The 16,949-nt window shown below is 48.8% G+C and overlaps 2 protein-coding genes across 3 annotated transcripts; one reads left to right on the forward strand and one right to left on the reverse strand.

The window, feature by feature from the left end:
- On the reverse strand, positions 1 to 5,973 carry mbtps2 (membrane-bound transcription factor peptidase, site 2). The gene is made up of 11 exons (XM_076047356.1): positions 5,833 to 5,973; positions 4,654 to 4,802; positions 4,381 to 4,519; positions 4,035 to 4,138; positions 3,306 to 3,433; positions 2,493 to 2,611; positions 1,810 to 1,990; positions 1,362 to 1,468; positions 1,028 to 1,226; positions 848 to 923; positions 1 to 657 (listed from the first exon to the last, which is right to left on the reverse strand). Exons 1-11 carry the CDS (start codon positions 5,905 to 5,907, stop codon positions 435 to 437), a joined length of 1,500 nt encoding a protein of 499 aa, XP_075903471.1. The 5' UTR covers positions 5,908 to 5,973; the 3' UTR covers positions 1 to 434.
- phex (phosphate regulating endopeptidase homolog, X-linked) lies at positions 5,942 to 15,842 on the forward strand. 2 transcript variants are annotated; one of them, XM_076047353.1, is made up of 23 exons: positions 5,942 to 6,072; positions 8,354 to 8,483; positions 10,229 to 10,285; positions 10,351 to 10,512; positions 10,605 to 10,688; positions 10,768 to 10,994; positions 11,292 to 11,360; positions 11,452 to 11,568; positions 11,643 to 11,726; positions 12,531 to 12,673; positions 12,757 to 12,850; positions 12,960 to 13,088; positions 13,208 to 13,309; positions 13,491 to 13,568; positions 13,671 to 13,774; positions 13,870 to 13,928; positions 14,016 to 14,070; positions 14,156 to 14,223; positions 14,318 to 14,448; positions 14,561 to 14,626; positions 14,930 to 15,034; positions 15,158 to 15,234; positions 15,333 to 15,842. In XM_076047353.1, the coding sequence occupies exons 2-23, from the start codon at positions 8,360 to 8,362 to the stop codon at positions 15,433 to 15,435; spliced, it is 2,238 nt and encodes a 745-aa protein (XP_075903468.1). In that variant the 5' UTR covers positions 5,942 to 6,072; positions 8,354 to 8,359; the 3' UTR covers positions 15,436 to 15,842. The 2 variants fall into 2 exon arrangements, with proteins under 2 accessions (XP_075903468.1, XP_075903469.1); XM_076047354.1 differs by lacking the exon at positions 8,354 to 8,483 and having other exon boundaries at positions 5,943 to 6,072.
- The last annotated feature ends 1,107 nt before the right edge of the window (positions 15,843 to 16,949 follow it).

Raw genomic sequence — 16,949 nt, forward strand, 5'->3', positions numbered from 1 at the left:
TCATTTTTGTATCAGGGGTCTTCAAATAAATGTATTTATTCCACAGTTTTGACACTTCTGATAGTGGCACAACAAATAAACATACACACGCACTCATGATTTTTCAATGTTTTGGTTCTCCTCATTGTCCTCTGAAGCCGAGACGGAGAAAATGCCGTTTCAATCGTTGCCACGATGAGCTCTGTCAAAATCGTACACAATCACAAATAGGACAACAGGGACTGGGTTTTCTGCAGCCTTTGAAAGACTTCAAACAGAGTGGAGCACACCAGCATGGTTTTTAACGACGACGATAATGTTATGGTGAGTGTTGCAGCAACTGCAGCCAACAGTTTCCTGTCCAGCGATGTTCTGCCTAACAGTCTGCACCCGTCCATAACAACAAGTCCCAGTCCTCACTCGTTGGTTTTGGTGTTCATCTCTTGCGGCGGTGGCTACCTCGCGGTGACCATCCAAAGGCCCAGTGCCACATTGGCCGCCAGCAGAGCGCTGCCGGCCAGCAGCAAGCAGAAGCCGATCAGCTCGCGCTTCTGACGGTCTGTGACCACAGAAGCCAGAGTGGCCTCCAGGAAGGCGTTCAGTATCCACTGGCCGTCCAGAGCGAAGCAGGGCACAGAGTTCACCACGGCTAGTGCGCCGGAGAGGGACACCACATATCTGAGAGTCGGGCAGGTGAAGGACGACACGTTGTGCACGCCGACGGGAGGCGGACGGAAGGTGCAACCTGAAATGTTGGCTCCTAAAGGCATTGCAAGCATTCCCATGGCTTTTGCAGGGCACAGCGAGCATGTGATCATTTGTGGTATCATCAGATTATTCACGTGGTTGTTCAGCAGAGGAAGGATACTTGCAGAAGGTCTCCAGGAAGATGGGCAGGTCCAGGTGCAGGAAACGGAAGCGGGGCACGAAGCTGGTCAGACTCACTGCAGGAAGACAAATGCAAGAGGTGCGGCCGTTCACGCCAGTGGAGAACAAATCCCGTCTTCTGATTTACACCTAACCAGCAGTACCGCGTGTGAAACCGTACCGGCGTACTGGAGGTGCGGCGGGTATCCCACAAACAGCATGTGCATGTTGGGCAGGTGCACCACGCGGATGAAGCGGGTCTGGTTCTCCAGGGAGGGCGTCACGCACACGCTGGCGGCGTGGGTGTGAGCCAGGCAGTCGTCGTCGGTGTGACACACCCACTTCCCCGTCACCACCTTGCGTACTGGCATGCAGGCGTACTGCCCCCCACCCCCATGGAGAGACACCATATCAGAACACACACTCAGCGGCGGGATCCTCTTTTCAGCTGTAGCTGCGTTTGCGTTCTAGAGTCTGTGTGTGTGTGTGTGTGTGTGTGTGTGTGTGTGTGTCACCTCCATGTCTTTACTGCTCCTGCTCTGAGGCTTTGTGTAGGAGAAGCAGAGGTCCGTCAGGCTGTTGTTGCTGCAGCAGTCAATGGTCCCGTCCAGTCGCTTGTAAGCTGCGAGAGAGATGGAGCCAAAAGAGGTTTCAGATGCATCTCACATGCAAACACATGCACTCCATCAGCACTATTATTCTATCTTACCTGTCCATAAACTGGATATCTATCAGAGAGGTCTGTTTATTCACAAGGTTGTGTACAGGAACAATGATCTGCCTGGCAGTTTTCAAAGCTTCTTTACTTTCTGTTCAGACGTTACACTGACTGGTACACTGACAGTATTAGTAGACACAGTGGTATTGATCATCTACATTTACCTGTACTACACCTCATCAATTTAACCCTGATCTCTGGAACAGTAAGATCCAGAGCTCACCCCCACCCACCCACTCACTCACGTCGACCGTGAGCCCAGCTGGGCTGCAGGCTGGCGGTGGGGACGCAGTATCCAGTCTGCGGTGTGTGGGAGAGATGGAAGAGGCAGCTGCTCCAGTCCTCCACGCTCCGCACCGGACAATCCTCCAGCGCCGTCACGATGTCACCCACGGACAAACCGCGGGGGCCCTCTGCTGCCGAGCCCTGGGAGACACACGGTTAGGGCGGCGCACACAAACACCAAAGCAGGACTCGGGGTTCGGAAAGAACGAGCGACGGAGACCTGGTGTGGACAATCCAGTCCACCTGACCGCACACTTCAGAATGACGGTGACCGCTCCAAAAAAACAACAACAAAGAAGACGGTGGAGGGGGTATCAGGGTTTGGGTGACCGCCGCAGGCCACCGTAGCTCTTGTGACCAGGTCAGGAGGAGGAGGGAGAGTGCAATCTAAAATGTAACCACTTGATGTCGCTGTTTCTTCTTCAAAATCTCCACGTATTAAAATAGAACAGATGTACTTTATTGATCCCAAATTGGGAAACTACACTGTTGTGGCACTAAAAACAATAAAATAAATAAACAACACAGTACTACACACTTAACCTTGAAACACTTCATTTGAGGCGGGGCATGAATTCATTATTTCATGGTGAAATCAACTCACGCACTACCAGTTGAACTCTTAACTGTGCGTCGCGCTCACCGGGATGACAGCAGTGACCAAAGCCCCGTTGCCAGTGGAGTACATGGGAAAGAGGAAGAAGGGCATCAGGAAGAGGAGAGCCAGCGCTGCCACACACAGCACAAAGTTGTGCCACACTCCTGAAAAAAAGAAAGAAAAAATGTTTTGTCGTTCCACTTCTGGACAGCAGGCCAAAGCACAACTGGAGTTCATTTTACATGCTAGCTGAACAAGCTCTGAGAAGATTGCACCTCCCCCCCGCCCCCTCCCCAACGAGGCCTTTCTGCATCTTCATCCACGTGTGATTACGGTTTCATGTTGTGGCACAGCAGTGGCCACAGTGGAACTAAGTAAAGCTCCCAATCCTGTGGTCGCGTCAATTATGTCGGCCCAGACAGAGGATTCTTTCACAAGCAGCCGGGGGGGGGGGGGGTTTCTCACCAGACCACGACATCAAGTGTTTCCCCTCTCCATGAAAAACAGTTGAAAAGAATAAATAAAAACATGCCAAGCTGTTATTCATAAGCGTTGACAGCAACAGATGCGTGAAATTACAGCGTTGGAATACAGGCCGACGCCCACAAGGAATTCCTCCGGAACTGCATCAGGGATGAAACCGACGCAGTTTTTTTTTCCAACCGTTCCAATCGTCTTTTGAACTGCAGTTAAAGCAGCAGCAGTCAGGGGTGACAACCTGTGATTCAAATCTAATTTCCAGGTTGCACAGTTAAAAGTATTTGAGCTGAAGCTGTTGGCATTGGCAGGCACTGATCTGTAAACGATGAAGGATTTTTAGAAAACACATCGAGATAAATGTTGTCGTTTTCTCTTTACCGGCACAAAAGATGCGCAGCTGCTGAACTGGTGATATGAGGTTGAGGTGCGTGGTGAACAGGTCCACGAACGCTCCCGGGTAAACCACAAAGACAAACATGCCGAAGCCATTGACTCGCACCTGCTCCCTGCGAGGCGAACGACAAAACACAACAATTGTCATTGACATTCTTCATACATCTCAATCGAAAAGGTCATTCTGGCATCGCGTTCCCGTGTTCGGTTTTGTCATTTCATTCAGACTTCACCTTCAAATGAGAAAATGACACAAATATGCACGTCTGCAGCTATCAGGGCTTGTTTTAATTCTATATGATAACATAGTCCACCTAATAGATCCTATTTGTCTGGCACACAACAAAGGCAGAGTCACCACAGATTACAGTTTACAGCTTGTGGAGTCCCTGCGCGCACAAATAACAAACAACAAAATGACAGCGCAGGCCTTCCAGACACTTGCCAACATTTCATTTCCTTGAAGTTATTTGTTGTGATGTCATCAACAGGAGGAGTAAAGCAGCTGCTGGGAACTTGATACGAGACCTCTGAGTCAGTGTTACTGGGAAACAACTGACACACTAACACATTAACAATGAGTAGTAAACATGTTTTTTTTTTACCAGCTTGATATTCAACCTGGGCCTGTAGCTGCACTTGACATGACATTTCCCTCTACTGGTGGCGAGTACGGACAGAGGAACAGAGCCACTGAGCGACTGTCTCACTCACCTCAGCGCTGCCACAGCGTGACCCAGTTCGTGTATGATTCCACTGAGCAGCAGTGCGGTGAAGAAGTATCCCAGCTGGCTGGTGGGGAGGTTGACGCCGGGAACCTGGAGGAGGAAAACCACAGAGAAAAAAAACAAACAAGATTTTTAAAGTAAGCAAGGTTGATAAGTGAGCAGCAAGCAGCTTCTTGGGAACAGCTGACGCATGGAGATAAGAGGACGGATGTTCACTTCCAATAGATATTTGCCGTGAAGCAACACTTTGCCATAACGTGGAAAATCTATTTGTATTATGACACGTGTGAGGTGAACGCGTGGCTAAATGATCCCATTGGGTGTCTACATACCACCACCTGCAGGGTCTGCTGGCTTCCCATGCGGGGGTTGTTTGTCGTCATTTGAGCCAGCGTCTGCTGCAGGGTCTGGACCAGCAGGACCACTGAGCCCAACATGGCAAATATGCCAAACAGCAGGCCGCTGTTGAACCTGAAAGGAAGAGCAGAAACGAAAGCTGACTGTCTGGAGGCGTAGCGAGAAGAACTGACGAAGTGCAGAGGTGAACACAGAGGCGGAAATGAGGCCGAGAGGTTGCTTCTAGGCAGAGAAGCAGGGGTCCGCACCAGAGGAAGAGCGCCCGGGGGTTGATGCGAGCGCAGTGTGCAAACAGCCGGTTGAACATGGTGGTCTGCCATCGCACATGGAAGGGGGACAGCATCAGCCCTCGGCTCGCCAGCCACGACTCGTAGCTGATTCGGTGCGTCAGCGACGACTGCAAGGGACACAAAGGAGTTGACTTCAAGCAGCAATAATAATATCAATAATAATAATAATAATAATAATAATGATGTTTTCAGATCACAGAATTAATGCCAACCTTAAAAAAAAAAAGAAAGAAGCAAGACTCAAGCATATGAGAGGATGCTTTTATGCTACTGAACAGTTAGAATTAAATGACATTTTAAAAAGTCTTTAATGGTCAAATAAGAAAAAAACTGATACGCATCAGTCCACATGATGACGGATCCGTGTCGACGTCTCACAGGTTGTTTTTGTTTCCTCCTTCATTTATTGAACGCTGTGGCGTCTGAAGCTTTGACCCTCCTCCTGCAGGCCTCTGCCTGTATCAGGAGAACAGAGCCCTTGCTAGTGCAGTTACTGTGTCAAGGCGACCTGCCCTTGGAAGGTTGCATCCCTGCTGCCTAGGAGGACTGTTTAGATAAAACACATTCCAACTCTGGCCAGTAACTTTCCCTCCCTTTCGCCTTTTATGTAATAATTGCTTCCTCGTCCTCCTCATATGGTGTGTGTGTGTGTGTGTGCCTGATGACGAGACCTGTGGGTATAAGGAGATGATGTTCTAACTGTCCTCAGAGAGACTGTGAGAGCTTCTCTCCCCGGGGCTTCCTACACTTCTTTGTAATGAACCTGTTTTTATGCAATCAAGTCGGTGTCAACGAGGACTCCTTCAACATCCACACTTGACTGCTGCAACCTGAAGCATCCACCATCCATCATACACAGAGATCACATCACAATGCAATGAATCCCATGCAGTCTGCAGCGTGAAGCAGTTTGGAGGATAGCGAGCAGGACAAACAGGTTCTTACAAACTGCAGATTCTGATCTCGAAGACGGAAACAGTGGAGCGGCGAGAGCAGCAGCAGCAGCAGCAGCAGCAGCTGCAGCTGGAGCCTGCAGGACCGCTGCCTCCGCTCACAAACCACTGCTAATAGTCATTAGCTCACTTTTGATTGTTTGTCACGAAACACCGGGACAACACAACGGACGTGCAATTTTACCCTGAGCAGCGTGTCTGCGAGGTAGACAGCGCACCAGGCTGCCATCACGCACATCAGCAGAGAGACGCTGATCATCTTCGCCTCGGGTGTTGCTGCTCTACCAGCGGGAAGCCGTCAAACACGCAACCTCCGTCATGGCGCCGCTTCAGCACAACGCAAACCGCGGTGGGGGTCCGGACCACCCGAGGGACGGCATATCAACACCGCCCGCGTTCTGGACGTGGAAGCTCGATCGATTTGGTATGGCGCGATGTTATTTCCGGGATGAATGGGACCCGGACTTCTTCTTTGTTCGATGTTTAGACGCAGCGAGCGCTCGTTGAGTCTCCTTATCGCCGCCTGGTGGAGTTGCTGGGGATAGCACCACCACAGCGTGGCGGTTGAAAGTGATCTCTGTATTTTTCTTCCCACACAAATTAAACCTTTGCTTCGTGCACTTTATTGCGATATAAACACGAGACATTACTTTTTCACTCAGCGCTTCTTGTTCATAAAATCCCGGCCACTTTCAGTCGTTTGAGAGAAATCTAAAACAACCACACAAATACATCTCGAGTAGAAACTCCAGATGATTGTGTCTGTTATTGATTAGGCTTTCATTGTCTGTGTGAATACGCCTTATAATTTTACACAGGCTTTTCTCCAAACGTATGTATAATTATGTTTGAGCATTCACAGAGCAGACACCTTAGTCAGCAAGTTGCCCAAATTGTCGCAGTTTCAGACAATTTTGTTCTGCAGTGATTGTGAAAGAATGCTGATGACTGGAGCCTGCGGTGCGCTGAGAGTCTGAGACTTTTCATGTGTGATTTGGATTTCAATTGCTTTACACATGCACCCTATTTATACTGATGCAATAGAGCGAGAGACGATGTGGAGCAGGGTTAATCAGTCACAACATGCGACTTCAGCCAAATGACATGGTCGACTGATTCATTGTTTTGGGAGTCATGAAATTTACAAACACAAACAACTCAATGTTGAGGCTTTTTTTTCATCCAGCTTCTGGGATGTTGCATTGGACAGTTCAACATTATCAGTGGGATTCTTTTTAAAAGACCAATAAATACTGTAAATGCTCATTTTCAGACAATTTAGTAGAATAGCAATGAGTGTCATTCCAGTTGTGCACCAGACCAGAAAAGAATCTCCACTACAACCAGACATCAATGAGATTAAAGAAATAAAATGAAATAAAGACCATAATCTCTGACAGCTGGGAAGTCGAGGGAAGGCGTCTGGCTCGCGTGTAAACAATGTGAATAAAAACGATATACAAGGCATTTAAAGCAGCGACGGTAAACAGTGGCTTTGTGGTAATTGTGCCTGCAGCTTAAATAGATGTTTTCAGCCGTGCAGGAAGTCGTGTGTGCGTGTGCCTCCATAAGGGCACGGCTGCCTGCGCCTCCAACTCTAATGAGCACATTGGGCCCTCTCACCGCACCGAGGTCCCGGAGACAACAGCAACCGTCATCCAGTCATGGAAAAATAAAACCTTGTCGGGAGAAATAAAACAAAAACATAACATCAGGGACGTGTGAGTGAATGAGATTGTGGGCTTGGAGGCACGAGTTGAGCCGTCACACCTGGCCAGGCCTGGCTGCAGGTGTGAGGATGATGATGTGATGAAGTGGTGATGATGAGAGGCCTTTCCCCCCCGCCCATGGCAGGAAGGCGCCAGTCAACTGGAAGCGTCAAAATTTGCCTCCATACTTTTATTATTTCTTTTTTTTTTGTACTTTATTCAACAGACAATATATCTTTTTTTTTTTTTTTATCACATTCATCATATTGATGAAGTGTGTATTATATTCGTCAAAAATAAACACAGTTTTTATTAGTTCAAACCAAAATGAAACACGTTCAATAGTTTAATGCAGCGGGCGCTGACGCGATTATCAAGCGCACTTTGTTCCGCTCCATCGGCTCCTTGATCCTGTGACAAAGCCATCAGCAAGCGCTCACTCACTCACTCACTCACTCGCTCGCTCACTCACTCACTCACTCACTCGCTCACTCACTCACCGAGGAGGTTTGATGCTTTCCATTGGCTGACTCTCATGAAACAGTCCTCACGGCAGAGAGGAGGGGAGGCCGCTCGCCTCTCTTGCCTTCCCAGGGGGTGATGCTGTGGGAGAGGAGGGGGAGGAGGTGGGGGGGGGGGAGGAGGGGGAGGAGGAGGAGGAGGAGGAGCTGTGAGGGAGGGACAGAGCTCAGAGAGGAACTGAGCGCAAGTTAAGAAGAGCCACAGAGAGAGTGAAGCACACTGGGAGCTCAACTGAGGCAAGTCTCTCTCTGCTGAGGATACAGAAGAGCAGGCAAAGATGCCACTACAGCAGAGATTGATTTTTAAACACTGAGTGATATTTTTTGTTTTCTGGCTTTTTACCTTCATCCCTCCACCAGACTACTGGGAGATTTTTGGTTTTGCGTAATTTGTTTTTTTTTTGGGGGGGATTTTGACACTTTTATTTTTGTTGTTTGTTTGTTTGTTTGTTTGTTTGTTTGTTGCGTTGTGCAGCCAGTGATGGAACTGGAGCACCTGGGAAATGCTGGCGTCAAAGCGGAAAAAGGAAACCCTCGTCTTTACAAGATTGCACTGGCCATATGTGTTTGTTTGTGTGCTGTGCTGCTGCTGGCCCTTATAGTGGGTAAGTCAACAACAACAACAACAACAACAACAACATACACTGACTATAAAACTAACTTTATCACTGTCTCTAAGGAATTTGGGGGGCTGACCGTGGGGACACACACTCACCCCCAGAAATGATAGCAGCCTATATGCAGTGCAGGCTTGGTGGTGGCAGCGCTGGTCTTTATGAATGGTTTGTGGCTGAGTTGGGTCTCGCTATTTTTGGTTCATATAAGGTTTCAAAAACACTTGCGCGAGCGCTGAACTTGACTCACCCCAAGCCCTCCCAAACTCTGCCGGAGTCACGGGAGCTGCGACGAGCGTTGGTGTTATCATTGCCCTTACACATGACACGAAGCAGTGATTACGGCGTGGCAGTTGAACAATGAGTGCATCACTCGCAGTGTCAGTGTTTGTCTGAGCTGAACTCGAATCACCGACTTGTGCGACAGAGCGGAGACGCAGACGTTTGGAGTTTTACAGCAGTGGATTCTCCAGCGGGAGACTCCCTGCTGTTTCTCATCGGCGACGACTGCGTTGACCCTGTTTGTTTTGAGTTGATCGGGAAAAGCAGCACATTCTTGCAGTGGTATTGAAGTGGGCCGTTATGCAAACAGCGCCGCCACTCGCACTCTAGCGGATACTCATTTCATCACCGGCCATTCCCTGCAACAAAAACAAAAGGCAACATAAAGCAGGAGCAGCGACGCTTCGCAGCGAGAGAGGTCAGCGCCGACAAGGAGCAGACAACAGGAGCAGACAACAGGAGCAGTCAGCAGCCCCTGAGGCCGCCCGCTGCAGTGCAGCTGTGCGACGCTCCACTTCTTCATTCACAAAAGGGGGATTTTGGCTGCTAAATCCGTCCTCGCACTCTGTGTGCACCCTGTAACCAGCATCACAGAGGGCGATTATTGCCGAGACCTTAGACAGGCGGCTCCTCGTTCTCCCCTCGAGGGCGTACAGTCAATGGAGTAAACCTGTGGTCACACTGGGACCAGTGTAAACAAGCGGTCGCTCACATCCGTCATCTGCGGCGTTCTGATTGCCCGTTTTGGAAAAGGCATGATGTAATTACGATGCAAAGACTAGTTTTTGGCGGGGCATGTGAACCCTATTTTTCGAGGGAGCCAGGCTTTGATCCAAGTTAAGCTGTCTGGGGGGAAAATTATGTAGTGTGTATGTATGCATGCGGTGATGTCACAGCATTGAGCAACGCTCAAATTGTAAGTTTGGAGGCATAAAAACAAAATCCAGAGTTCTGGTGCACGTTCACTCGTTGTTTCGAAACCAGCTTAAAAAAAGTGATAGAAAGTGATTGCAGAAGTCTTGGTGAGCTTTCTGTGCTCCACGGCGCTCAGTCCGACGTCACCGCTCATCTGGATCCAGGGACGCGACGTCATTTGGACGGCAGCCGTGGAAAGTTGCTTGCTGGCTGTTTAATGTTCCATAGTAGTCGGCGCGGCCGCCGGCCTCAATCAATGGCCCGTGTTTACATGGTGCCTGTCTCTGTTCACCGCTCGACTCAGAAACCTGCAATCAGCCCCGTCCATGCGCACGTTCATACACTCAGGGCAGAAACTTGGTGCTAAAAAAAGATGTGAGCGCACAAACATAATTACGCATTCAAGTAGTGTTTGTGTTGCAGAAATAGGTTCCCAAGAAATCAACATCACACATGGAATACCAAAGAAAAGTTTGTATTGCTGTTTGAAGCCAACAAATGAAATGTGTGTGCGTCTCTCGCCCTGTTCTCACTGCCAGTATCTCAAAAGTCCAGTCAGGAGGAATTCTGCTTGAGCCCACAATGCATTGAAGCAGGTGAGGATTTTACAAGCAAGTCTTTAAAAAAAAAAAAAAAATTTAATTCCATCACTGGTCTGCAGCCGGGTCGATACTGAGTAAAATGGAGCAGTCCGTCAGCCCCTGCGATGACTTCTACAGCTTCGCCTGCGGCGGCTGGTTGAAGGAGAACCCAATCCCAGAAGACTCCTCCTCTTACGGCATCTACCCCTGGCTGCGGCAGCACGTGGACATCCGGCTGAAAGGTTTCATCACAAACAAAACGAGGCTCGGTTCTTCTCATCCCACGGTTGGGGTGAAGGTGCATGAACGTAATGTGTGATTTATTTCTTTTCAGAATTGCTTGAAGCGCCAATGCTTCCTGACGAACTGGAGGCAGTCAGGAAAGCAAAGATGCTCTACCTGTCCTGCATGAACGAGAGTGAGTCCAACACTTATCAAAAAAGGGTGTAAAAAAAAAAAAACACACAGCACACAAAAAAACTCCTGAACTTTGGCAGCCATCCTGGAGAAGATGGACTCCAAGCCGATGCTGAAGACGCTGAGACAGGCCGAGTTTCGATGGCCAGTTCTGGGCGACGTGCCGGGCAGGGAGCACCAGTGGTCGGCGGAGCAGTGGAGCCTCCTCAGGACGCTGGCGGAGATGAGGAACCAGCACGGCAAGAGTGTCCTGATCCGCATGTACGTCTCTCCCGACGACAAAAACTCCTCCCACTACATCATCAAGGTGAGATTCACACCGTTTGAAGATGCCTTTTATTGCAAGGTAGCTGCAAATGAAGTGGCTCAGCAGATACTCCAGTCAGGATCCAGATTTATACAGTTGTATAAATCCGTAACAGACACACAAATGTTTTAGAAGTTGTCTTCGTACCTTCACATTTGCTAAATAAACTTCTGTCTTCCTCACAGGGGTGGCTCATGTGACTCATTTTATCAAGTGAAGACACAATGAGTCCCATTGAGAGATCCAGACTTTTTTTCATCTGCTGTGGTCTAACTGGTGCAAACTGTGTCCCCACAGCTGGATCAGGCCTCCTTGTCTTTGTCCTCCAGAGAAGACTACATCACCAACACTTCTTCTGCCCAGGCAGTGAGTTCCAGCTTCACACTTCCCTTGAACATCATGAGAAGAATACAGATGGAAATTCCTTATGTGTGAAAATGCTGTTTTTCTTCTGCAGTACCGCACGGCTCTGCTGAGTTTGATGGTGGACGTGGCCACCATGCTCGGCGCCCAGGAGAGAACCGCCCAGGCCGACATGGAGGAGGCTCTGGCCTTTGAGACCAAACTGGCTCAGGTACGAGTGTTTTCCAGACGCTGAAACTGCTGCCACTCGGTGCGTCGCTGTGACTGCTGCGCCTGTGTTTGCAGATCTTGATCCCCTATGAGAACCGCACCAGCGAGAACATGTACAACAAATACTCCATCTCCCGCCTGCAGCGCCTCATACCGCAGGTACGTGGGCGTGTCACTGCGCAGGTTTGTTTTCAGCCAATCGGTGCCCTGATGAGCTCCAGCTTCCCCTCGAGTCAAACCCCAGACACCAAGTCAGTGGCGAAAACAGCTTTTCCTTCCACTCTGACCTGTGCAGACCGCAGCGCTCAGTCCGCCTCAAATCACGACTTTTAGAGGTGATCACTGTAATTCCCTCCTTCACTTTTCCCATGTGGGGGAGAAAAAGGCAGCAGCAGCATGTCTAGAGGTCAGCCGCTAGACATCTGTATCACACACACACACGCACACACACACACACGCACACACACACACACACGCACACACACACACGCTGCTGAGAGGAACTCTGACTTCCAACCTGCTGCAATTTACATAAGCAAATCACACAAATTGTACATCGCTGTACATTTGATCACAGGTCACTGTCTTTGAGTGAAAAGCAGCAAATTCAGTGAGATTATTGTTTTAAAAAACTGTTTGACTGAACAACATAATTCCCTCCCCCACAAAAGTCGTATAAATGATGCTTTTTAGTGTGTTGATGACAGTGGATTCTGACAGAATGACACGACAGAGTCAGCAAACTGACCAACATCCATGTGCATCAATTCAAAACACTGCACACTTTAAAAAAAAAAAATAAATAAAATAAAGGATATCGAATGAAAAATGGCTTGTTTGAATGTCCCGTTCAAGGCAAAAGCAAGTTCATTTTGCCAAACACGTAATGCAAAAAGGTGAAACAGCAATTTTTTTTTATATTGTGTACCTCCTTTTCTGAGGACCTTTTGTGTGCGCACTCAGTTCGACTGGCTGGCTTTCATCAAGCGTGTGGTGGAGTCTAAAGACGAGCCGGCCAGGTCCGTCTCCTCCTCCGAGCACGTCATCGTCCGAGCTCCGGCCTACTTCAAGGAGCTCTTCAAGCTCATCGACGGCACAGACGCCAGGTGCGCAACAGCCACCAGAGGACAGCACATGCACAACATGCACACAACAGCGCAGCGTAACGATGCGGCCGCTCTGTCTCCAGGACCGTTGCCAACTACGTGCAGTGGAGGTCGGTGTTCTCCAGGATCACCTCTCTGAGCCGGCGCTTCCTCTACAGATACCTGGACTTTGCCAGGGTGACTTTGAAAAAAATCATCATCAGTCAGATCTGACAGTTTGGAGGAGAGCGGCGTCTCGTCGTGTGTACCAACACGGTGATGTCATCCTACCTTCTCCCTCCCACAGGTGACCACTGGAGCCACCTCTCTGACGCCCCGCTGGGACAAGTGCGTCAACTACGTGGAGAATTCCCTCTACTACGCCACCGGCCGCCTCTTTGTCGACGCACACTTCCAGGAGGACAAGAAGCACATGGTGTGTTGCTGCTGCGTCACCTGCGCTGATCCTCTTTTGCTTCGGGGGTTCTTTGTGTCCCTGAGTGGTCGGTTTGTTTTCTGTCCACTTGCCTTGTCGCCAATGTGCGCCGCTGCCAGATGGAGGAGCTGATCGAGGGCGTCCGCTGGGCTTTCATGGACATGCTGGAGAAGGAAAATGACTGGATGGACCCACCGACAAAGAAAAGAGCCGTAGACAAAGTAAGAAGAGCCGACAGCAAACCTCAGGGCTTTACCTTGTGGATAATGAAAGCCAAAGCTGGAGGAAGCCAGCTCTAATGCAGATGTTGAATATTTTTGCTCAATTAAATTGCTCATTGACATGATAGAACTTATGTTCAGTGATATATATATATATATATTTATTTTTTTATTGCTTTAGGCTCATGCGGTCCTGGCGAAGGTCGGCTACCCTGAGTTCATCCTGAATGACACCTACCTCAATGAGGAGCTGAAGCAGGTGCAGTAGATGCGTCGACTCTGGCAGCATCGTAGTCACAGTCGGGTTGCTGTTGGTGTCCTCATCAGCAGAAATGCACTCATTCCTTTGCATTTGTTTTAGCTGTCGTTCAGTGAGAAGGACTACTACGGCAACGTGATGCAGACGCTGAAGGTCATCTCCCAGTCAGACATCCGCTGGCTGCGAAAGACCGTCCCTCGCACAGAGTGAGAGCAAACCCTCCAGACCTGCGGACGCCTCCAGCAGGGTTGTTCACAGGCGCTGACGTCCACGCATGGCGTTTGATATTTCTCTCTTGCAGATGGTTCACCAACCCAACCACCGTCAACGCCTTCTACAGCTCCTCCACCAACCAAATCAGTAAGACGGTGGTGGATGACTTGATGAAGTATCATCTCAGTGGTATCTTCGTGTTGACAACACAGTCGGCTTGCTTTTCTCCCTCAGGATTCCCTGCCGGAGAACTGCAGAAGCCTTTTTTCTGGGGGCAGGACTACCCGAGGTGAGGCGCCGTCTGCTTTGGTTCTGCTTCTTCACCATAGCCACACAGCTCACCGACACTCTTGCTCCCCCCCCCCAACATGCAGATCATTAAGCTACGGTGCCATCGGAGTGATAGTGGGACACGAGCTGACGCACGGCTTTGACAGCAACGGTAAACACACCGCTGTACCGTTGTAGTTGCGACTGGCGAAAGCAAAAAAAGGTGGAGAAACCCAGAAGGGCGCCCCCTTGTGTGTCACCGCCAGGTCGCAAGTACGACAAGGACGGCAACCTGGACCAGTGGTGGAGCAACTCGTCCGTGACGGCCTTCACCGAGAAGACCCAGTGCATGATCGAGCAGTACAACAACTACCACTGGGAGGAGGCGGGCCTGAATGTGAGCAGCGTGCAGCGTGACGGTCTCTCCAGGACCGGTGCTGCTCGGTTGAGGCAGTTTAGTGTGTGGGGGAGATTCACAGCTTCGGCTTCACCGGCTGTTTGTGGTGCAGGTGCGCGGCAAGAGGACGCTGGCAGAAAACATCGCCGACAACGGAGGCATCAGACAGGCTTTCAGGGTAGGACCCGGGTCCAGTTCTTCATTTCCCTGGTTGAACCAGCTGTCAAGGTCCAGTGTGGAATATTTGGTTTGAATTATGATTCTGAAATTGAAATTGGTAAAAGCTTAAGATACAGCCCATAAAACACATTAATAAAAGTGATTTATTTATTTCATGCAATCTAAAGTGTGACCATTTGATGTCGCTGTTTCTTCTTCAAAATCTCCAAATATGACACACTGAACCTTTAAGTCTCCTTCAGATGTGGGCCCAACAAGGTCAGGGTTGATTTGTCTTTCCTGCTGCTGTGTGTGTGTGCAGGCGTACAGACGGTGGGTGGAAACCCAGCGGGGCGGCGTGGAGGAGCCTCAGCTGCCAGGAGTGGAACTGAACAACAACCAGCTCTTCTTCATCAGCTACGCACACGTAAGCACTTTGGCTTCCTGCTGAGGCAGCCGACAGGCGTCACTTGACAGGAAGTCGGGTGGGTGATGACAATCGCGGCAATAAAACACAATCGTATAGTCCACGTTTTGTTGGATTGTGTAGGTGAGGTGTAACGCATACAGGCCAGAAGCAGCCAGGGACCAAGTGCAGAGCGGAGCTCACAGTCCACCCAAGTACAGGTGAGACACACACACACACACACACACACACACACACACACACACACACACGAACTGACTGCAGTCTCACCTGCTGCTGTTGCTCTCCTCCTCCGCAGGGTGATCGGAGCGATGAGCAACTACGAGGAGTTTCGTCGAGCCTTCAACTGCCCCGAGTCGTCGGTGATGAACCGAGGAGCTCAGTCCTGCCGCGTCTGGTGACCACAGGAGCAGCGCCACCACCTGGCAGGGGACTGGAATAGTTTAGCTTTATTGTTTTGTTTGGAAAGTTTTTCAGAACGTCTCACGGAAATTAATAATAATGATGATAGCACATTGGCGTCAGAGACACAGTGTTTAATTGGCTGGTGGATTTTACTCATGTGAAAGACTTTGAAGGTTTTTCTCAGGTGCAAATATTATTTTTGGCTTAAATTTGGCAATTTTGTCTGACTTTGGAAGTGTGTTTTTGACATTTATATAGGCTGTAAAAGTGAGACTTGACAGTTATAGTTTTTTTTTTTAATGTAATTTAATGCATATTTATACATTAAATTATTGTAATATAATTAGTTATCTTTTTGAAGACGAGCTTGCTTTTCAACAGCTTTAACTAGGATCTTTTTTTTTTTTTTTTTAAACAATCTGCTGGTGTCTTATTCCTTATATTATTAGTCTTATATTTGTGTGTGTGTGTGTGTGTGTGTGTGTGTGTGTGTGCGCGCGCGTGCGTGTGTGCTTTCCTTGAAAGATTTGGTCCAGTTTGTTTGGTTTATGTTTTTGGTTCTATGGAAGATTTGACACAGTGAACATTTTTGAACGATTCCTAAAATTGCAAATTGGAACTTTTCTCACGCTTACGCTCAGATTTGGCAGACATACACAACACGCTCAATTTGCCCCGTTTACTCTTCTCTCTCTCTTAAATAACTGCAACGATTGTCATGGTGACAACTGGTACATCTATCACAGGAGCCAATGCATTCAGGTCCTTGCAGTGGTTCAAAGCTTCAGCAAGCACTCAGCTAGTGAGACACTGACAGACACCTGTTGAGTCACTCTTGTTCACAACCACGTTGACCTGGCTGGGAATCAAGGCAACGTGGGATTAACTCTGAATGGGTTGTGTTGTGGTTTATTTCATGTTGTGTGTAAGAGCTTGACAATAGAAATCATTAAATTTACTTAAAAAAAACAAAAAAACTGGCTGCAGCCTTGGTGTGTGTGTGTGTGTCTGTGTGTGTGTGTGTGTGTGCGTGTGTGTGTGTGAGGGACAAACAAAGAAAATCTGAAAGCAAACAAAGCTTGAATAATAAACAGTAAGCATCGCTTATTTGTTTTAACCATTAGCAAGTACTTAGTTTTATTAATGCCAAATGAGATCAGACACACACAGACAGGCGGAGCACAACCGTGATCCTGCCAGCTCACATACTTTTTTTTTTTTTTTTTTTTTACCCCTTTGACAAAGGAAAGGAATCGCGAGGAGGACGCGACACATCAAACACATGAAAGTCACAACTTGTGTTTCAGTGAGGTCTCAGTCATCAACAGTTCAGACCCACCACCACCACCACAGACAAATCTATTCAACATGGAATTATTTCAGTCCAGGGGGAGAATCCTGCCAATTGATTTCCAAGGGGAACGATAGTTGAGACTGAAGCATCATTTGATTCTATTGCACTTTGTCTGCTGACTCCTCCCTCCACTTCTCTGGCGTTTGCGTATGAAGC

This window comes from Nelusetta ayraudi, unplaced genomic scaffold (genome assembly GCF_046127955.1).
Source record: "Nelusetta ayraudi isolate G7.1 ecotype Tasmania unplaced genomic scaffold, CSIRO-AGI_Nayr_v1 ptg000094l, whole genome shotgun sequence".
In the NCBI taxonomy this organism is placed as follows: domain Eukaryota; kingdom Metazoa; phylum Chordata; class Actinopteri; order Tetraodontiformes; family Monacanthidae; genus Nelusetta; species Nelusetta ayraudi.